The sequence below is a fragment of the Anastrepha obliqua genome, chromosome 5 (genome assembly GCF_027943255.1).
Source record: "Anastrepha obliqua isolate idAnaObli1 chromosome 5, idAnaObli1_1.0, whole genome shotgun sequence".
Classification (NCBI taxonomy): domain Eukaryota; kingdom Metazoa; phylum Arthropoda; class Insecta; order Diptera; family Tephritidae; genus Anastrepha; species Anastrepha obliqua.
Genome location: NC_072896.1, coordinates 62587165 through 62610848, shown reverse-complemented (window position 1 = coordinate 62610848; position 23684 = coordinate 62587165). Strand labels below are relative to the sequence as shown.

General features: G+C 41.5%; 1 protein-coding gene across 2 annotated transcripts in view; it reads right to left on the bottom strand.

Annotated features, from left to right (window-relative positions):
• LOC129247215 (electroneutral sodium bicarbonate exchanger 1) overlaps positions 1 to 23684 on the bottom strand; it is a 108303-nt gene that overhangs the window by 29290 nt on the left and 55329 nt on the right. For both annotated transcript variants that reach the window (XM_054886239.1, XM_054886241.1), the window contains exons 5-9: positions 15921 to 16155; positions 15050 to 15860; positions 14850 to 14984; positions 14283 to 14785; positions 13891 to 14203 (exon numbers count right to left, since the gene is read on the bottom strand). In XM_054886239.1, the coding sequence (XP_054742214.1) occupies positions 13891 to 14203; positions 14283 to 14785; positions 14850 to 14984; positions 15050 to 15860; positions 15921 to 16155 (1997 nt within the window). The remainder of the gene's footprint in view (positions 1 to 13890; positions 14204 to 14282; positions 14786 to 14849; positions 14985 to 15049; positions 15861 to 15920; positions 16156 to 23684) is intronic.

The window sequence follows — 23684 nt, the reverse complement described above, 5'->3', positions numbered from 1 at the left end:
CTTTAGATGGCCTTTAAGGACTCTCCTTCGATGAAAGCATCAAGTGGTGGCAGACCAACCAGCGCATCTAATGCCGGGCCTGAAGTAGTCGGAAAAGCTCCGATGTAACAGATGGCCACTCCTGACTCCCTCGAAAGAGAGTCTACTCATCCAGACCACTGATGCATAGGTGATAATAGGTCTTATGATAGCCATGTAGATCCATGGGATCTTGCTAGGAGAAAGACCCCACTTTTTCCCAGAGACATCCTTGCACCGCCAGAAAGCTGTCAGTGCTTTGGATATCTTTGTTTCAACGTGTGACTTCCAAAGATGTTTACTACCGAGGATTACTCCAAGATATTTGATTTTTTTAGATAGCTGGATTGTGACTCCTATTAGCTTACGCAGAACAGCACATCACCAAGTGCCAATCATATCAAGAGTTTTCTGTACTTTTCTACAGATGTTCATAAGCGAAGGGCCCGTTAACAAACAGGCAACGTCGACCGCAATTGCGTGAGTGTAGACGACTGTGCGCACCGTGACGATTCTTTGGGCTAGCATTGAATGAATCCAATTCACGAGCATCCGGCCTACGCCATGCCTTCTGGCAGAGCTACACATACTGTCGAAAGAGACATTATCAAAAGCCCCCTCTATATCCAAAAAGATGCTTAAAGAGTAGTCCCCCAGATGTCGATGGTCTGCTCTACCCTAGCAACAATGTTTTGCAGAGCCGACTCGTAGGGTTTTCCGCTTTGATAGGCATGCTGAAATGGAGAGAGCGAGTGTGAACTTTCAGCGACTTCTGACGCATATGCACTCCACTAGCCGTTCGAGACTTTTCAGCATGAAAGAGATTATGCTGATGGGTCTAAGCTTTTGGCGCTGATGTAGTCATCTCTCTCAACCTTAGAGATGAAGGCGACCTTCACAATCCTTCACGAGCGTGGTATATAAGCCAGTGCCAGACATGCAGTGAAAATTTTCTTCAGGACTGCAGCTATGCACCGAAGAAAAAAGAAACAATCTTCCATTTCCTCTGTGAATGCCCTGCCCTATGGAAGGACAGAATGTTAACCTTGGGCAAACCGCTGTTCGAGAGTCTCGAGCAACTGTCTGGCTTAGACGTCAACAACCTAATAAGGTTCCTAAACCGCACAGACTGGATATAGTCCTGCTGCAAATAACTGTTAAACAATTTGGTAACGAGGATGTGGCAACAAAATGGTGCGGAAGCGCTAGTTGGATTCAGGATGAATCACCACTCTAACCAACCAGCTATGCACTCTGCACCTTCCTTCAGCATGGCAGGATAAATGCCATCTGGTCCGGGGGACTTGTAGCCGCCAAAAGATTCGATAGCAAATCGAATAGCGGCCTCATTCAGCACAGATCAGGCAACGTACCAGTCATGCCGAGAAGGTGTAGCAGCATTGACAACAGTCTCTTTCGTTAAGGGCTGTTGCGAACCAATGTATCTCTAATCAAATATCTGATTACCTGGAAAGTAAGAGTCCATCATCGAGCTGAGTGTCTCACTTTGCCTCTCTGTAAAGGAACCATCAGATTTCCTAAGTGACCCCAGCTTTGCGGTTGGATCCCTTTTCAAGATCCTAACCAGTTTCGCCATGTCACTTAAAGATTCAATACCGCCGCAGAATTCCCTAAAAGAAGCCCTTTTCGGCTCCCGAATTAGATTCTTGTAGTCCCTCTGAACATGACGGTATTGTTCCAATGATTGGAGCTCTCGGTTCCACCACGGAAGGGAGTCCGATCAAGGAGAAGTCGAATTGGACAGGCTGAGTCTCTCAACAGCCACCTCAATACCCTGTTCTTTCCGAAGTTTTGGTGGCGTCACGTGAAATCCCCCCAATGCCCCCTAAACTTCTTCCAGTATGTTTTTCTGGGTTTCTGGAGGGCAATGGCATTTGTTCTTCTTCGCCACACTGAAACTCAACATGCCTGTGGTCCGAGCACGAATCTTCGGCAAGAATTCTAAAGTTTTTTATTGATCACCCAAGTTTTAAATTTGACAAGGTGAGATCAACCTCCCTCCTTCTAGCAGTAACACGGCTCATTGCATTTGCTGCTGCCCAAGATTGTATACTGGGCATTAGCATTGCAGCAGAGAACGCTGCCATATACTCCGCGTAATTTCGTATCCATTCGGCTACTGTGTCTTTGCAATTTATCCGATAAAGCTGCTGCTTAATCTTCTCCAGCGTTTTAGTAATACCCAGATAACCTCCATTCTTCGGCCCATTGTGGAATTTCTCTAATACAGATGCAATTCTGGTTTTGGGAACTTAATCAGATAACGGGAATGATTTCCATCTTCGCTTTCCCACACGCGATGCAAAACTCCATCAATTGATTTTATTATTATTTATTAAAATATAATTAAAAGTACAGATTAATCTAATGCAATCGAAGCTACTAGGGCTATCGGCTTAGTCAAATGATAGTAAATATAAATTATAAGACTAAATAAGTTCAAAAATATTTATAGCTTTAAGAAAATATAATTATGGGATTACTTATTTAAAATGTAAGCTGCAACATGTCTAAGAGAATATTTTATTTGGGGGAATGTATACGGAAATTACAGTGATTGCATATTTAACATTGAATCCGACAGCAACTCCACGTTGCCACTTTTGTGGAGTACTTTTCCACTGCCTTATTAATGTTAGGGAAGTTGTGTAAAAAGGCCGGAAATGTGATGAGTAACTGGGCTTAATGTGTGTTTCCTGAGATCCTCAAACCATAGTCCTTCACTACAATGCCAGGCCCATGCTACACAAGTCGTTAAAGCTGCACTCCAGAAGCTCGAATGGGAGGACCGATTACGATCTATTCCGCAACAAAGAAGTGCTTAAAAACTGGCTCAACAACTTCTTTGGTGCCAAACCAGGCGATTTTTGGTAGACCAAGTGGGAAGAGGTTCTAAACAGCAACAGTTAGTATATAATTGATTAACCTATTGATATAATTATTGTTTTTTGTTTAAATAAAAGTCTAGGGTAAAAACGCTACCAACTTATTCCCCAACCCAATATTTAGCGTGGCTGTATTATTTATAGTACAGCGTGTAAAGTAAAATTGGAGACCGTTGTTCTTGCGGAATCGCGCTATATTGTTTGTACGCGTGTGCCCTTGATTTTTTGGCGGGGCTTTTCGGCATGCTTTCCGGTGCGTCGTGCCACTATATTGTCTGTCCTTGATAACTGTAAAAAAAGCGCATCCTTTCGTGCGTGGCTGATGTACTGCGTGAGGGGTGAATACCTTGTGCAGGTGTTTCGACCACAGCGTGCTGCGGTTGACCTTCGGTTCAAGAACGGCGTTAGCTCCACATTGGTGGACCCATTCTTGTATGGAGAACAGTGTTCGGTCCGGCAGGGCATTGGTGGTAGCCTTTGGAAGACCTTTGGCTGGCGGTGGTTTGTCTTTTTTTTTGTTTCTGGGATGACATCTACATACTAAATACCTCTCCATAATCTACCACTCTCTCTGCGTAACTGCCAAAAAGGATCATCTCACGAGGCTGGTTAGTTCGAATTATTCCTAATTATTGTTGACGCCTCCGAAACTCTACGCGCCTTACATCATTATGAATCTGATTCTCTTCCAGTTAGCAGCTGATTTTAGCATAAAATCCGTAATATTTTCACCGTTTAAAATTTTAGACATTGAAACAAGAAGTGTTCAACATCTTCAACTGGGACTAGTCCCGCTACCACGAACGATGCGTCATCAGAAATTGTGCGGTAGCCGCAGATAGTCAGCAAACCGCTTAGCCGATAGAAGGGTATTAGCGTTTTTGCGTAGCTGTTGATGTTCATTGCATCAGCCTTGATCGGCGAGGCATACAGAAGGACCGAGCTGACAACCCTACTATACAGAATTTTTTTGCTATGACTAGGGCCACCATTCATTGGCATTATTCGTGCCAGACAGGAATGCACGCTCGATGCCTTCTTCACAACATATTCAAGGTGCGCTTTAAAATTTAGACGACTATCAATCATCACCCCTAGGTATTTAATGGCGGGTTTCGAATTGACATTTACAATCTCAATTTTTACCTTCGTGGATTCTATTGCCCTCCTGCTGCTTATTAAAATCACATCAGTTTTTTGCTCAGCTAATTCCGGGTTCATGGACGCCAAACAAGATTTGATCCTACTTATTAATTCGCTGGCAATCCACTCAATTTCTTGGATGTGTTTTGCCACTATTACCACCGCGGCATCATCCGCGAATCCAATGACTTTCCTTCCTCTTTGGGTCGGTAGTGCGGTGTCGTCCTCGGCCATGGAAGAAACGACATCCGTTTTCAGGTCCCCTCCACGGAGTCTGAAGATGACTGTTAGAGGAGCAGCAGTGGCAGTCGAGAAGGTACCGCATAAGGTATCTCAAGATAAACCAGGGGTAAGAGGGAGCGAGCGCACTTCCAAGATAGGGGATTTAGGGCTGAAATCGGGGCAAGCCGGGAAGCACTTAGAAGATTTAAGGAGAAATTTGCATACTTCTCGGAAAGGGTTGTGTGCGTTCGGTAGTGGTGCCGAACAACATAACTCTTCAGGTTGAACCTCCATTAGTTCAGCTCTAAGTGCCGTGAGAAGGACGTCAGGATGATCAGTCGTCTTTGGAAGGTGAGCCCAGATGGAGTAACTACTGTTGTCTTTGAGGGTACGGACAAAGTAATGTCCGCTTTTCCTACCTGGTACGGCCTGACCAGCGACGCCCGGCTGCTCATGTCCTCATGCCTGATGTGGTTAAGCAAGGTATCCAGGCATTCTGGTGGATGTCAGAGCCACCGTTGGGTGAGGTTATGAGTAAATGGGTGGTGGTGAATAGCCTCCACATTATGAATGAGCCGAGTGAATGGTGTAGGTTTGATGGCCCTAGTGGTGTAAGTGACATTGACGTGAAGCTCATGAATGAGGTAGAATAAATAAATCATTCTTATAAAGCAAATAACGTTTTTTTTAACCAAATTTGAAATATGTGCTAAACTATGCGAAATGCCATGGGAGAATATAAATATGGTAGTCGAAAAAGTCTTTTCGTATTTTGTCAATAGATGTCGTTGGAGTCATCTATCTCCAGTGCTACCAATCACGTTCTGTCATATCATATGGTGTTAGAAAGATGACATTTTAAGCTTCATTTAATCAAAAAAAATTAAATTCGGAGAAGTTGAAAAAAAGTTATAGCTTTTCAAAAATGAGTGAAAATAATGAAGAAATTGGCTATATTTTGAAATTTTTGTATAAAAAAGGGAAGAATTCCACGCAAGCCACCAATGAAATTTGTGAAGTTTACGGAGACAATGCTGTATCAGTTCGTGTAGCATAACAATGGTTTGCTCGCTTCCGTTCTGGAAATTTCGATGTGAAAGATGCACCTCGCTCCGGTCGACCTATCGTTGAAAAAGTCGATGAAATTATGGAAAAGATTGACCAGGACCGTCACATAAGCTGCCATGACATCGCCAAGGCACTAAACATTCATCATCAAACGGTTTTGAACCATTTAAAAAAGGCTGGTTACAAAAAGAAGCTCGATGTTTGGGTACCACATGAATTGTCTGTGAAAAATTTAATGGACCGAATTAACATCTGCGATTCTGTGCTGAAACGAAATGAAATCGAACCATTTCTGAAGCGAAAACTGGAGACGAAAAGTGGATCAAATACGACAATAATGTGCGAAAAAGATCATGGTGCAAGGGTAGTGAAGCTCAACAAATGGTCGTAAAGCCAGGATTGACGCCTCGAAAGGTTATGCTATGTGTTTGGCGGGATTGGAAAGGAATCATGCACTATGAACTACTCCAGCCTGCTCGAACGATTGAAACGTCTATGCCACACACATTTTTGATGACTCGGCAAAAACTGGGAGAGCTTGGCTGGGAAGTTTTGATGCGCCCACCATATAGCCCTGACCTTGCACCATCGGACTACCATTTGTTTCGGTCAATGCAGAACTGCCTTAATGGAGTAAAGTTGGCTTCAAGAGAAGCCTGTGAAAATTACTTGCCGCAGTTTTTTGCCGAGAAACCACAAAAGTTTTACACTGATGGAATAATGTCTCTAGAAGAAAAATGGCAAAAGGTGGTCGACCAAAATGGTACATATTTGGTTTAATAAAGTTCATTATAAATAAAAAAAAAATGAGTTAAAGTTTGATTAGAAATTCGAAAATACTTTTTCGACTACCCAATATAATAGACAAAGGAAGATCATACGGGCCAAATGAGAGAGTTCTTGAGAAATTTGAGAGTTATGAGAAATTTGAGATCAGACGAGATTATTTAACTTTACAGATGAAAACAATTTGAAATTAACTGTTACCTCGCTCATTATCTTATAAAGGCGTTTTGTCTTATTTTATAAAGACATTTGAGTTCAAATTCAATAAAATGCACAAGTATCTATACACGGGATTTTCGGGAAGTTCAATGAAAATCACAAATGTGTGCACACGGGACATAATGTGTTAAGATTATTGAAGTTGTTGGTTAAATCACAAAAATTGTGTTTTTTACATATATGTGAATTTTTATTTTTCTGGATATGGTAGTACCAACAGATTGGGACCACGATGACAATTCAGCTAAAAGATCCTCACACATTGACTTGACATGTGTTAAACTCTGGTGTTTAGTGGAAAACACTTTGTCATAAGACTAGCGTTATTTCATCAAATGCGGTAATAAAAAGGAAGCCTGATAATGGTGACTCAAGGGTCACTCAAGAATAGTGCCGTTTTCCACAAAGACTGGACTGGAAAGAAAGGCATTGATTCTCACTTTACATGCCATGGGACAAGTGTTCCTTAAGACAAATTATGCCAATATGGTGGAATGCTTTTTGAAAATCAATTGCAAGTATTGTGGGTTGGTTTTTGGAAGAGAAAGAATTGTATATAAAGTAATCAAAGTGCAGTAGAGCGTCGATAGTTCCAATTCCCTTTTTATAGGCAACCTGATTGATTTTCCTAACCAGGGCAAAAGAGAAATCGGTATATAGCTGCTTACCTCAAAAGGGGGTTTTTTAGGCTTTAATATAGGAATAATGCACGTAGTTTTCCAATATTGTGGATAACAACCGCTGTCAAAGATTCGATTATAAGGTAAAAGTCGACGACACACCAATACCGACTCTAAATAACCCCCAAATTTTAGGGGTAACCTTTGACAGTTTGCTCTCCTTCTCTGCGCATACAACCGCAATTGCCACAAAAGTCCAAAATCGCAACAAGGTCCTCAAATCGCTGGCCGGCAGCACTTGGGGCAAAGACAAAGAACTGTTGCTTTCGACATTTAAGGCAATTGGCCGGCCGCTTCTAAATTATTCTGCGCCTGTCTGGTCGCCTGGAACTAGTGATTCGCAGTGGACAAAGCTACAGACTTGTCAAAATACCGCCATTCGGACGGCGACCGGGTGCCTCCTGATGTCACCCATCCAACACCTTCATAACGAGGCACAAATGCTCCCAGTTGTGGAGCACAACGAATTGCTCAGCAAGCAGTTCCTGCTTGGATGCTACCGCAGGTCTCATCCCTGCAGACACCTGCTTGAGCCCGAGCCGTCTCCCAGGCACGTCAGGAGACACCTCCTAGACTACGCTGACGAAATCCAGGACAAAACTGACCGTAACCTACTGGACCGGACAGTATTTAGACAGTCAATAAACGACATTCACCGGGAGACCGTTACCACCTTCTTGAACTCCCGTCCTGTGAATGCCGTAATCGGAGTCCAACCACCACCTATTGCAGACGAAGAGCTCCAGCTTCCCCGTGAGACCCGTGTAACACTGGCACAACTACGTTCTGGATACTGTAGCAGGTTAAACTCCTACATATCCAGAATCGACCCCGACATACCAAACACATGCCCGGCATGTGAAGGTACCCCGCCCGACACTAACCACCCCTTCACATGCCCCCTTAAACCGACTCATCTAACCCCCCTCTCCCTCTGGACCCAACCTGTCGAAAGAGCATGTTTCCTGGGCCTACCCTTAGATGAGCTAGACGAAGACGACCGATGATATACTTACACAGACAGGGCTACCTATGCTGTTAAAACAACAACAACAACATTCGATTATAAGGATTGACAAGTCGAATTTCGACTGTGGTCGGCAGATTCTGAATGATGATGATGGGTAGGAGATGTTGTCAAGACCGGACCATTTCACTTTTAGAGGGTAAGTTGGATGGTTCCGGGCTTAGTTACTCAGCTTTTAAGTTGCGAACATGTTTGAGAACGATGTGTCAGACGAGAAAAGGGAGAAGTGAGAAGCGAAATGGAGACAGAAGTGGTCCGCTTGTGGAATTGATCTACGAAAAGGACAATTGTCTTTGGGAGCCACTCAATAATTTATATCATCCCATATTTTTTTAGGACTTGTTGATACCGGAAGTGCTCAAATGCTTTCTGTTTCGCAAATTTGGCATTTCGCTTAAATTGTGCGCTTGCCCTTTTGTATATCAACAAATTTTTTGTTGAGTGGACAATTTTGTATGGACGCCACAAGTTCTGCTTGGTTCCTTGGAGTGTGGATAGTTCAGAGTTCCTCCATGGGAGTATTCTTTTAGATCTGTTAATTTTGATTTGTGGAGAGGTTGCATTGATTGCATCGCAGGTTTGACCAAATTTCTTCCAGTCCGCTTTGAAGGTATTGAATCTGGTTGTGAATTTAACAGATTACTGGTTGTGCACTGAGTTTGCTTGCGTTCTAATTTGGAAGTCGTCGCTTCCATGCAATGAGTCTGAGATTTTTCCATTGGCAGTTTGGGGCTAGGGTTGCAGAGCAAAGTGTTATGACATCGTTTGAGAAGAGAAGGTGTGGTGAATCGAAAAATTAGTGGGTGAACCATCATTTAGGCATATGAAGTTAAATAAGATTAATATACAATATCTTCCATTTTTTGTCCCCTAGCATTCGTGTAATCAGAACCCCTGATAGAGCTCCACACACTGAAGTCGCCTTCAACGCTGCATTTCGTGCTGAGTTGGTTAAGAAGTTGTGAAAAATCAGATATCGAGAAAATTTCTCTAAGATGCATATACATCCAAACTACTTCTAGCTTGATTGCAGTGTTTATTTCAATTGCTATTGTTGAGAAATTCGTTCGAATAGGTGAAGGCTTGTGTTGGATGTTTCATTTTATTAATATTGCAATTCCTTGCTTTTTGTTAAAATATAAATATAGAAAAAAATATTTAAAATAAAATATAGAAGCGGAACAATGTTTAATGAGTATTTCCAGTTGGTAATCGTTATTGAGATAACCATTTATGCTCTATTGCAAGATTGATAGCATGTTAAACAGCAAGAAATATGGAATGCATACACACGCCCACACTTGTGCTATTCTACAAGCAGAGGCCAAGTAGTCACATACAGAGAGAAATGTATGTATGTATCCATTACATTTCGAAGCCACTAAGTGCTCAGCAATGTCCTCAGGCTCAGCCTGTAATGAGTCGAAGAGCATCAGACCACCATAGTCATCACTTCGTGGTGGGAGAAATATGCAATGGTTGCTTGGGGTAGGGTTTGGGAGGAAGAAGGATTTTGGGAAAGGTGAGTTGGTGATTGAATTATTTGATGTTGTATTGGTCGTTGTTGTGGTGGATGTAGAAGCGCGTGAAGAGGAGTTTGCAAGGTAGTGAGAATTGAAGTGTCATTTAATGAGGTGCAAACATTTGTTAATATTTTAGGTGGATTTCTTTTATTGTTGATTTCAGACGGCTTTTGTTATTGTGGAGGCTAATGTGGAATTGTTGTTAGTGGGTGTGTGAGCATATAGAGAAATAATTAAAAAAAAAGTGTGAAAGGAGTATTGGTGGAGGAGGAGGTGTTAGCGAAGGGATGGTGATTACTTGAGCAATTAGCGTACCAGGTGTATACCTATGAAATGAGACTTTTTTCAATTTCAAACGTTTATTAACATAAAATGGTTACAAATTTAATCTTCAAAATAATAGCCATCGCTAGCGACACATTTTTTCCATCTCTCAGGCAATTTGTGAATGCCGCGCCAAAAAAAAAAATGGCCGTCTTTGGCCGCAAACCAATCATAGATCCATTTTTTGGCTTCTTCGTGAGAATTGAAGCACTGCTCGGAAAGTGCGTGGCCCATCGATGCAAACAAATGATAATCAGAAGGCGCCAAGTCTGGTGAGTAAGCCGCATGCACCAGCTGTTCCCAATCGTACGTCTCCACCAATTCCCGGGTCGTTCTTGTTCGATGTGGCGGTGCATTGTGATCAAGAAAAATGACTTTGTGACGCCGATCGGCATATTCTGGGCGTTTTTGGTGTATAGCGCTGTTCAAATCGGTCAATTGTCGTTGGTAGCGTGCACCGTCAACTGTTCACCTGGTTTTAATAGCTCGTACCAAATCATACCACGCTGATCCCAGAAAACTGACAGCATTGCCTTGCGACCGAAGCGATTTGGTTTGGCCGTTGTTTTTGGCTTGTGGCCGGGCTGACCATACGATCGTTTACGCTTGGGATTGGAGAAATACACCCATCTTTCATCACCCATAAAGATTCGATGCAAAAAAGAGTTCCTTTTGAACCGGGAGAGCAGCATTTCACAAGTGGTTTCACGATGTCCGCAAATCGTAGTTTGAAGGCGGGAAATTCGACATTTTTAAGAGCGACAAAAATGCATTGTTGTATGAAACGTAACAATGAACTGAATATTGTTGACAGATGGCAGACGAAAAAAACAAGACATTTGGGAAGGTTTAAAAATACTTCTGGCGACATCTATGGACGAATAGCTGAAAGTCTCACTTCATAGGTATATACCTGGTGCATGCTTCTGGAGCATTCGCTGCCGGCGTGTGGGCGCAAACTGCAGTTCACGCTTGTAGGAGGGCCTTGATGGCTTTTCAGTACCAGTTTGCTCACAACAACTAGCAGCAGCTCAAGAATATAACGTAACTTTACTCTGGCGAGCACAACGCCTCATATTCACAAACGCACTTTCCCTGAATAAAAGTTCAGCATGTACTGCAATATTTCGTCGGAAACAATATTGGACTCACTACCCTCATTCAGGAATAAGTTGCACACAAATATTAGGAACTAGCAACACTGGTGCGCGAATTTGCAACGAGTATCAAAGCAACAAATTACAACGCCACGTTATTGAATCTCTCGATTCAACTTGCCATCACAGCGTATCGAGCAAATGGAGGGACGTACAGTTTTAAGCCGACTCCGAACAGCAGATATTTTTATGAGGAGTTTTTTCATGGCAGAAATACACTCGGAGGTTTGCCATTGCCTGCCGAGGGGTGACCGCTATTAGAAAAATGTTTTTCTTAATTTTGGTGTTTCACCGAGATTCGAACCAACGTTCTCTCTGTAAATTCCGAATGGTTATCACGCACCAACCCATTCGGCTACGGCGGCCTAATGTATATACTATAGGTATATTTGACCTCCTGCTAAAGGATTCCCCCAGTGCCTGATCATAACAGGACGCTTCATGTGTTTTTATGAAGCAGTCCTATTTGAAAACGGTACTACAGAAACCATCGTGAGTACTATATTTTACAATTGGATCGCGAGGTATTTAGCTCCACTTCAAATAGCGTTAGATCGAGGTATACTAATACAATTTGAAACATTTTTGTTGCGGCAAATTGCGCAGCTGTGCAGGAATTCAACACCTTAAAGCCGCACTCTGTTATCCTGAAACCAATGAAATTGTAGAACGTTTATCTCGGGGGCTTAAATCAGTGCTGTTGAATTTGCGAATTTTACTATCTATATTTTATACGTGCTAGTCTATCATATTGCTGTTTCATGACGGCCGATACGGGGCCCTTACTCTTTCTCATTCTCCTGCAGGGAAAACCCATATTTGTTTTTTATTGGCATCGCAGAAAAACTCTCGCAGCAAATGGGCATATATACTAATACGAAATTGAATAGAGCGAATTTTACGTATTACGAGGGGTGCCCTTTATATTTCGGGATTAGAGAACAAAAACAAATTTTAATCATCGAAAATCACTTTATTGTTTTTCAAAATATTCTCCATGATGATCTATACACTTTTGCATGCGTTTGAACCAATTGTCGAAGCACTTTTGTCACTCTGAATCAGGTACCTCTAAAACATGCATTCTGAATGCCGAAACCGCTTCTTCAGGTGTCGAAAAACGTTGAGCTCTCAGTTTGTTTTTTATGTACGGGAATAAAAAGAAGTCATTCAGTGCCAAGTCAGGACTATACGGCGAATGACCCATTTATTCGATGTATTGGGTGCTCAAAAATGCAGTTGTTTGAGCCGATGTGTGAGAGCTCGCATTGTCCTGGTGAAAAGTGATCCGTCTTTGGCGATTGGTTTTCCTAACTTCTTGGAAGACAACTGGCAAACAAATGGTTGTGCACCACTCAGAATTTACTGTTCTGCGTTGTTCTAGTGGTACGGTTGCGACATGTCCAGTTTTTCCGAAAAAACAGGCGACCATTTGCTTGGAAGTGCATCGTGCGCGAACAACTTTTGTTGGATTTGGCTCATCTTGAAACACCCATACAGTCGACTGCTGTTTACTTTCGAGCTCATACGCGTAAATCCATGATTCATCACCTGTCACGATGTCATAGACGTGTTTCGAAGCCCCGCGATCGTATTTTTTGAGCATTTCCTTCGATCAATCGACACGAACTTTTTTTTTGAGCGATTGACAAATTGTGTGGGATCCAACGCGAACAAATTTTTTTGACACTCAAATGTTTATGCAATATTAAATGTATGCTGGTCCCACTTATGCCTAAGATTGTCTCAATCTCACGATAAGTCACATGATGATCTTGCAATATCAGTTCGCGCATAGCATCAATGGTTTTCGGAACAACAATTGATTTTGGACGACCTTCACGAAATTCGTCTTGGAGTGAACTACGACCACGATTGAATTCACCATACCATCGATAAACACTGGTCCTTGATGGAACTTCATCGCCAAAAAATGAATTAAGTTCATCCATACAATGTTGCTGAGTTAATCCACGTCGAAAGTTGTAAAAAATAATCGGACGAAAATGTTCACGATTTAATTCCATTTTTGGACCGAGATGAGTCTTTTAAGTTACTGTAAACAACACAAATAGCGCTGGTATTTCAAAACGTTCTGAGTACATAAAAGCCAAAAAATGTCAAACTTTGCGATACAGCTGTCAGTTGCCAGATTGCAACACCAGGGTTGCTAAATCCCGAAATATACAAGGCACACCTCGTACTAATACGAAATTTTACTTATTATGTATCCCAAAAGTGAATGTTGTTTCTTTATTAGATTTTTAAATAAGTTGCTTTAATTTCTTTAAAATTACTTTACCTTAAGTTTGAATAAATTTGCAAATGCTTGACCGATTGCTTTAGCTGAAATAAGTTTCATTAAATTTTAAGAAAAAGCACATTTGCATACACCTTTAATATGAAATAAAATATTTAAAAACATAGGAAAGAGATGGAGTGGATATTTTATTTTAAATTTTAACCAATTTTTAAAAGTGGTTATTTTAGAAAAATATTCGACTATACATTTTTTTGGCCGTCATGACATAAACCTAAGCAATATATTGGTACTTTGTACTGATCATAATTGTTGAGGTCTATGGTATGCATTTTGTTTTAATTTTATGTAGCCACCACTAGTCTTTCAACGTATTTGAAATCCTTGTAGTCATTCCGTTTCAAACTTTAGGACAGGTGACAAATATTGTCTGTAGTTATTAACTTATTTTAAAGACTTTCTATAATAATGTAATCATATAGTAAGTAAGTTGGATAAGTAATGCTCTGGTTCTCCTGGCAATAATATTAGTATATAATTATATTGTAGGATCTTACCTTTCGAAGGAACATAAAGTCGGGCTGATACTTCGCCGGCATCAACATTATGAGTATTCGATCAAAGAATTGTAAACCCGCTAATGATGCTATACCCATGTAAAGAAATACGCCGAAAAGCACAGGCATTGGAATATGACAAAGCAGTGGAGTTAAAGTAACTGACAGTCCGATTGTTAGGAATATTAAAACATGTGTTACGCGTTGCTCCCGAACACCCAAAAATGTTGGCTTCTCTCCTGGGGCAGAGCAGTCCGACTCCAGTTTTAATGAATTAACATGATTTATACTAAGAACAGTTGCGGCAACAAACCTAATAGACACAGAACCAAATGTATACACAATGCATATCAAATAAAATTAGAAAACTATTAAAATTAAAAATTGCATACCATGGTAAACCCATTATACTGCATATTTGTATTAAGATCGATAGTATAAATAAATCCAAGTGGTAACCACATCCCTTCTTAAGTTTGTTTTCTTTACGGTTTATTATGACCGATGTAATTTGCTGATCCATAAAGATTAAAATCGTTCCCAATATTGCAGGAAAAACTGCAATGACTGCCGTCCACCAAGGATTATTTGCCGTGAACGGTGGTACAAGCCAACCACGTGAGCTCAAGGTCGGTTTAAATTCATGGGGTACATCGAGTTTCGGTGTGGCAATGTTCATAGTAAAGTCCAAAAATGACATTGTTAATATTGCAATAATAACGGCAAAATCGCTAATATATTGACGCACAGATGACGGAAAATACGACGCATTCTTAAAATCCTTTAATATGACAGACATTATAAAGGTACCACAGAAGAGAATAAGTGACATAAGGAAGACATTTTCGGTGCTTGGATGAGAACAGTCAGGGCCGACAAGAGTTCCATTGTTGAGCTGGCGGATGTTTGTAAATAAAGACAAGATTAAAAAATGTATATATGGGCTGATATCTACTTACCAAGCAAGTTGATTTGTCATATTTTGCATAATCCAGAATTGTGTAATTACTATTAGGTGGTGGTGTGCAAATACAATCATAAATTGGATTACTTAAAGGAAAGTTGCTTTTTATCATCCAAACATTTTCAACAGCCTAAAGCGAAAAAAATATTTATTCAGTATTATTAAGTTCTTCATTAAAATGGAGAAAACTATTACCTTGTATATAAAAATGAATGCAATTAATGTAGCGAAATTCTCCTCGGTGAAGCGAGTAATATAACAAACCAAAGCGCTGGCGTCGACAGCTGTTAAAAGTAGTAGTATTGCAGCTATCCAAGTACCAATCCAAAATCGAAAAGTCAAATATTCCCAACCTTGACTTTGGCAAAAGTCGTAAACAATAGTCTCAAATACTAGTACTGGCCCGGTGGATCCCAAAATTGTGAGTGGTTGTCCCGAAAATAGACCGTACCCCATACCGCAAACAAATCCGGAAACCAATGACTCCATAGCTGCTATATTCTTTCCTGTAGCTTCGGCTAGTAAGCCACCAAATGTTATAATCGGAGACAGACAAGCAAAGTACAAAAAGATCCAGGAGGCAACACACTGCATTGAAAAGCCGTCTTTGAAATCTGTACAGTACCACTTGATTTTCCTTCTAACGTCATTCCTTAATCCGCCGAAAAGGTCACCGGTACGCACTAATCCAGACTCTAGACGTAACCGTTGTTCTTCTTCTTCATCATCTGCTTCTTCTTTCGATATTTCAGGTGGTCGTTTACGTACCTCTTGCGAAGGTATAACAGCTGGAGGTTCAATTCTTATAGTTGGATCCCATTCGCCTGGAGGTAATATAGTGACTGAATCTAAAAATTCATCTATACCGACAATTAAGTGGTCGGTTTTTTTGGCACGATATGCAACTTCATGGAATATCTCATCAGACATAAGAGTTCCGATGGCACGGCCGATTTCTTGTAGATTATTTTGACTGCCAGGTCCTCCCAACGCAATAAAAATGAAACTAAAGAAATATTTTCATTTAATGAAATTTTGATTTAAATTAGTATTTTTGATAACAAACCGTGTTGGTACTGGAACTTCAGTTAAATCACCCAAAAATGAAGATTTATTTAATCGAACAAATGCTACTAAAGTTTTTTCCAGGAAATCCACTTCGCCGATAAGGATGTTACTTGCCTCAGCGCCGGACGGGATTTTCCGCATGAAATTTGTGTTGGTGGCATGTTCGTTGAAATCGCTTGAACTATTGTTACATTGTATACATGCGTTACTAGGGCTCTTAGGCATATCTTCCCCTATTTTCAAAGTATTTTCATTGAAGGATTTAAAAAAATATTTTTTTAATAGAGCTCACATGATTTTTAAATATGTAATTTTATAATACATTAAGCGGTTATATATTTTTTGTTAAAAAAACCGGAAAAGCAATCCTTTTAGTTATGTTACAAGGCTGACATTTGTACATAGTATGCGCTACATAGTACTATATACATTAGGGCGGGTTGATGTAAAAATCGCTCATTGCTCTGTGAAAATCGTATTCTAGGGATCAAACTAAGAAACTTTGCCGAAGGAACCATACCTCTAAAACGAATTCTGATGTCCTCCAATTTGGGTCGAACGAAAAATCCCACTTAGACCCATTTAGAGTGCTCCAATCGAGTCCAAATGTATGACCGACCCCCACTAACTTTGGACGGCCGATCCACCCATACCAGTGGCACACCCCCTGGAACTCCCCTGGAGGGTTCCCCATACAATCATTTCAAAATATCACCATTTTTGGCCTTTACATGAGAAAAGCAACTAAAAAGTTCGACCCAAATAGGGGGACATCAGAATTCGTTTTAGAGGTATGATTCCTTCGGCAAAGTTTCTTATTTTGATCCCTAGAATATGATTTTCACAGAGCAATGGCCGATTTTTTTGCCTCCCCACAAATCGACCCGGCCAATGTCAAATAATTCGTTTAAACAAACTTTTGTAGCCGGAAATTAAAGATTTCAGCAGCATGGCGCGCCATGTCACAATCGATCTTTCGGTAATCGTGATATCAGCCGTTTCCGCGTTGTTAATTGGTCACCTAGGAGATGCGATTTGACAGCCTTAGACTTTTTTGTGTCGGTTGTGAAGAAATGATGCTACGCTAATAATCCAATATTGATTCAGGATATCGAGTAAATCATTCGTGAGATAGAGTTAGAAACCATCACATAGCACTTCGTTTACATTAGTTTGCTTCGTTTGAATGTCACAAAAAATCACAATATTACCAAACCATTCACTGAATTTTCACAAACATGAAAGTTCTCTTCCGTTTGTTTGTTTTGTTCGTTTGTTTTGTATTGGAATGGAGCCTGACGTCAACTTTGTCAAAATCGCGAAATATTAAGTAACTGTAAGTAACTGTAGTAAAGTAACTGGGAAGCCGCTACCTGATGTATTCAGACGGTCTAGAGCATTTATTGGGTTGGGAGAGCAATTTTGTCGGCTACGGACAACCGTTAGAATATAAAACGGCACAAATTGTAATTGTAAAACGGCAGTTAATATTCGGCTTTTCTAATATCATACTCGAAGTAAACCACTGAGAATAAAGACAATCTTGCACATTTGTTACACAAGATTAAGTATGATACTAGTGGAGTTTGTGTGGCGATTTGAAGATATTAGGCATTGTTAGTGGTTTGCAAGCCAGCTACACAAAACACATTTTTTGTGAACATCAAATTCTCGGGATGTTGATTCTCTTTAAAATGTACTTTAAAAAATACTTTCTGTTACGAGAAGAACGCCACTATAGGTCACTACAACATTTTGTTGCCGCCATTGCACATAAAATTAGACTGGTCAAAAAGTGTATTAAAGCGGTCAATGAAGATAGTCTAGTTTTTCAACATTTGCTAAGGACTAGACTAATGAAAAATGTACCTAAGACACGAGGTTCTATGGCGAAGCTTATAGGCGATATTTAGAATACTAATCCCGCGATAATTGGCACATATTGCAGTATCAGCATTCTTAAATTCCAATCGACAGGAATGTGTATATTCGTATGTTACCGCAGGGATGTAGGTAATAAAATCTGTTTAGACTAACTGAGCATCGGCAATGCAGCATTTTCTTATTACATATTGTAATGAACCGGGAAACTTCGAGAGCCGACTGGCAATAATACCGACTGAATGAGATACCAAAACAAAAACATAAATTCGCTTTGGCTAGACAGAACTGGCCAGAAGATACGAGCGAAATAGATAGCAGCGAAATAACAAATGCATTGAAAATGGATAAAAACGAGTCTGAAGCCAACGGTAATTGCAGCACTAGCAGCAATTTGTTAAAAGAGAATACAAGCCATCGATAAAAAGGGTACAGACCGCATTTGTGAAGAGGCTGCTGATGCAGTTGATGAGCCAAATAATGATGATAATGCCAATGATGCAAAGAGTAGATGATACATCATTGAGTTAGTGGAGGACGACAGTCGCGCCGCTGGTGAAGAAAATAATGTGCGCCACCTGCCAAACGAATTTGATTAAGAGTTGAAATTGATGACAGCCAGAAGGCCGCGCAATCAGAAGAACTACGCAGCCTACCGAAGACGAATTCAGGTGGAAGGAGACTGTGGGACAGGTCGAAGTCAAAGTGGCGCATCGAAGAATTTGGTGTCTAATCGGTACGATCAGACTTAAGCGGAGGGCAGTATTGCGAACGAGAAACATCGCGAATCGGCTGACAACATTTGGAGCGAGTGAAAGGCCACGCGAAACACGCATTCGTCTTGAAGGTGACAGCAGAGCGAGACGGAATTCGCCGAATTCTAGATCTAAAACTTCAGAACTAGAAATTACGATGGCTATTAAGCACATGTGTGTAAGAAGAGTTGCATGCGTATAGCGTATTCAGTCGTAAAATGAGCGTGGACATGTAAAGTAAAGGAGTTAAGTGTTGGAAATAAGGCCAAGTAAGTTGTGTCTTCCGAAAACCGCTACTTTAGTTTTGGCGATTTTTAAGTTAAACAAACTAATAAAAGTTAAGTATCGCGTGTAAAGCTGTGAAATCACGAAATATAGATGTCGTGGCAAGAAAATTATTGTGTGTGTATGTGTATAATTTCTTGTGTTTGGCAGTTTCTATTGTTTTCGCTTATTCTTCCTCTTCACAAACAAATAATTTGCCTTCCTTTTGTTTGTATATTCGCAATGTTGACGTCATTCAATTCGGCAAGCATAAACTTGTACTCTTGCTATTCTCGAGGGACTTGTGAAATTTATAGAACAGTTGCTTTTAGCCAAGTTCGTAATTTCGACCTTGGGTCTCTTGACGATACGCAGATCCGACAGGAGGGGTACCCCTCAGGGCGGTGTACTTTTTCCTCTGCTTTGAATTCTGGCAATGAATCGATTGTTAAAGGATCTAGAGGAGAGGAGGATACACGTAGTGGCCTACGCAGATGATGTTGCAATAGTAATAAGAGGAAAATTCCCAGATACCCTCTGCAATATAATGCAATACGCTTTGAACGATGTAAGCCGATGGGCTGAATCGAGTGGTCTTAGGGTAAATCCCAACAAAACAGAACTAATCATGTCCACCAGAAACCACAGGATACTTGTTCTAAGCCCCCCACCCTAGGTGGAGTTACACTGTCAGTCAGGGAAGAAGCAAGCTACCTAGGACTATTATGAGATGGGAAGCTATCGTGGAAACAAACGAAATAAAGAAAGCAGCCACAGCACTCTATACATGCAAAGCAATTGTGGGAGCAAAATGGGGCTTAACCCTGAAAATAGTTCACTGGCTATACACGGAAGTGGTAAGACCAATCATGACATTTGGTATCTTAGTTTGGTGGCCAACACTTGAGAAAAAAAAATGTTTAGAAAGCATAAACGAGACACTAAAGACTACACCCACGGCAGCGATGAATATCACGCTGCATTTATTAGGCCTACAGCAAACAACTGGCGGCGAAATCGGCACTTAGGTTAAGAGAATCTTCTTACTTAGCCACTAAAAGGAAAGGTTACGCAAGAATACTTGACGAATACCCCTTCTTACATCAAACGACAGATTTTTGTAACTCATTAGAGCTGCATTTAAATACATCCTTTAGTACAACTTTCCCAACGAGAAAAGATTAGGAAAAAGGGGGAAAGGACAATAGATGTGGAATCAGTAACTATACTGATGGTTCCAAGCTCAATGAAGAAGTAGGCGGAGGCCTTCACTCTGGCTTCCGGATCATTGTAGCGTATTTAAAGCTGAAACTCTGGCTATCAGGGAAAGGCTGTTGGTCTTAAAAAAAAATGTTCTCACTACAAGAGAAATAAATATATATTAAGATAGCCGATCGACCCTGAAATCAATACAACTACCTAATATTAGCTCCAAGACAGTCAAAGAATGTATCGGCGTTTTGACAGAACTATTACAGTACTTTACAATAAACCTGCTCTGGGTGCCGGGTCACAGCGACATAGAAGGTAACTGCAAAGCAGATGAACTAGCGAGATTGGGTACCACATTACCGACCCAACCAGATAAAGCGAACATACCTACATATACCTTTAGCAACTTGTAAGCTGCTAATAGACAAACACACCATCAAAGTTGCCAACGTGCTATGACCTCGTCCCAGCGGGCTAAGAGTTAGAATTTGCCCGCGGTAAGGTATGCCTGTTATAAACGGCGACTATAATCCAGATGTCGGCCTATTGATCTTGAGCATCAACTTAACGCCAATGGGCTGAGCAAAACAGGTATAGCAAAGGTTTGGTGGCGATGGGAACGCTATTGTCATTGAGGCGTTGAACTACCTGGCACCTGCTTGGAGGTGTGTTTCAACCAAGAAGATGCTAAATGTAAGTACTTATGTAGTTGTGAGATCACATCAGCAACTGCTTAGTAAGCGGCTGTTGGGTCAGCGTCTGACTCAGAATTAAGGGCTGAACCACCCCGGAAGGTTGACTAAAAGTAATCAAAACGGGCATTTGACGACTTCATGCTACAACAACGGATACTGGAATCTGAGCACAGTAGGATTCTGTTATTACGTCACTGGAAAACGATTTGAATTGTTTATGGGAGCTGGTAACTGTAGTGACTGTTCCATTAGTATGTGGATTGAAACCCCACAGAAACTGCGGTATATATATTGCTACAATTGCCCCCGGTAAAAGCGTGGTAGGCCTTGAGGTACGTTCTCAGTTCGTCGTCGTTAACTTAGTGGTAGAGGTTAGGTTGAGCTTGCTCCCTATTAACGCCTACTCGGCTCTGAACACACGACCTGAACACATGCACTCATAAGGCCATGTGTCAACCCTCGCGTCGGCCTCCCTGTTTTGCAAAGATAACCACGGGTCATAAAGGCGACTGTACGAATGAACTGGGATAGCGGAGTTAAGGGGGGACCCAACAATTATTTATTATTTTAAGCTAGCCAAGCAAGAGTAATCCTCTGAAGCAAACAACGGAGCACCTACCTAAAGACATCGAGAAACCGTCACCACTTCAAAAAGGCACAAAAACAGCGAGATCCCTAGTACGTGTAATCAAAATTAATCTATAGATGGAGGTTTTCATCGTGGGGACACCGAAGACGATTGCAGCCTCCACTAGAGAATGCTACACAATGCCAAGCAGTACGCTCATTGATAGCTTTTTTGGAACTGTGTCGGCTATGGACGTCAGAGCTGAATTGGGAACACAACAAGATATGGAACGTGGTGCACCCACAACCACGTCACAACCAGTAAGAGGTGCAGCTCTTATTCAACCGCAGACGGTGACCCAGCAGCCCAATTGATGAAAGCACGCTTAATGTCTCTTGGAAGAGAAATTATTGAGTTGCAGAAGTTCTGCACAGATAAATATGCATAAAGTTGTAATCAGGCGGTGCAGCATCATCAAACGACTTCATACTGAAGTCATGCTGGAGATGGACAAAGAGGAAAGGCGGAGGGGGTTGGATGAAAAGAATCCTTCAACCCAAGAGATGAAGACTCCCCTTGCAGAAGGCCTAGTGGATATCAGCCAAGCCACTAAGAGAGTCAGACAAAATCTAGCCCTAAGGAAGCAGGAAAAACTAAATCCCCAGCTGCAAAGAAGCAAAAGTCCCTTGGTGCGGGGACGAAGATAACCCCAAGGATGAGGGATGAGAAGGAGGAGTGGATCAAGGTTCAAAAAAGGCCCAACAGAAACTCTCGAAGAAAATAATTCGGACGAAACTGATGCAATCTTCATTACGACTAAATCAAAAAAGATGCCATATGCTGATATCCTACGGGCGGTCAAAGCCAATGATGCCATAAAGTCGCTGATTGAAGAGGTCCATACATTGAGGCATACCCAAAAAGGAGAGCTTTTGCCTGAGCTCAGCAGAACAAAAAGCACAAGTACCCGTATACTACAAGCAGCAATACAGGGCGTACTTAAGGAAGATGCATCGGTGCAAGTGAAGACCCCCATTATGACTATTCGCTATAAAAGCCTTGATAACGGTTATTAGCAGCAAGGAAGAGCTGTTGGATGCCCTAGAGACACAAGCTAAAGTCAGGAGATCAGAAGACTCTGCTGTAAGATTGGCAAAAATGGATTATGGAGGTGCGCAGACATCATACATATCGCTCCCTGCAGAAGACGCCACGATGGTTCTAGACTTTAAACATCTCCGTGTAGGATGGGTTCGGTGCTCGCTATCGGAACCAACATCCCCGATTATATGCTAAAAATGTTGGGAGTATGGACATGTAGCTACAAAATGTAAAGGAATTGATAGACCAAATCTTTGCAGAAGATGCGGTGAGGATGGCCACAGCGTGCAACATGCAAGAACCTAGAAAGATGTGCACTTTGCTGTGGTGCACACAACGAAGGGAAAATGTTCTAGATTCCAGGAGGCAGTGGATAGTAGAAATTAACCTCAACCATTGCAGAACTGCTCAATATATATTGTGGAGGAATATGAGCGAGCTTAAAGCTGACATCACTCTAATCTCCGAACCATGTTCTGCTATTGACACCTATAACTGGTTAGCTGATGCAATATACGGGGCTGCGATCTGGATACCGGGAAATATTACCGCAAGCCAGATGGTTCACAAGAAGACCTATCATCATTGCAGGTAACTTTAACACGTGGTCGACCACGTGGGGAAGCCTACGGACCAACCCCAGAGGAAGAATACTGGAAGAAACGTTTGCTAGTCCGGATCTGACGCTTTTAAACACGCCAGGATGCCACACGTTCGATACAGGTACTAGACGATCAGCCATAAAGCTTGCCTTCGCCAATAGATCCACGGCAACTCGCATGCAGTGGCATATTTCAAGCATGTACACCCACAGTGGTCACCATGCAGTCATAATGGACCTGTACACAACTCGCACGCCCAAGCCGACAAGAAAAGTGCAAGGAGAGGAATGATTTTGACGCAGAATCTTTCCAGCGATCTGGAGCGGGTCGTACTTGGCCCTGAACCTACAGAACAGCGAGCAAACCAAGTAGCAAAGCGATTGGAAGAAGCCTGCGATGCAGCGATGCCAAGACGCTGAGGAACTTCACCCCAGGAGCCTGTATATTGGTGGACAGACGAAATTGCGAAACTTCGAAAACGATGTAACAAAACTCACAGAAGAGCTCAAAGAGCGCGTCGCCGGCCATCTTATCCTGCTCAGCAGGCCCTTCGTAAAGAAGCCCGGCACACATTGCAACAGGGAATTAATTGAATTAAGAAAATCCGCAAATACTGACCCATGGGTAAAGTATATAGGACAGTTATGAAGAAAGTGAGAGGACCAAAAATCTCCCAACCCACAT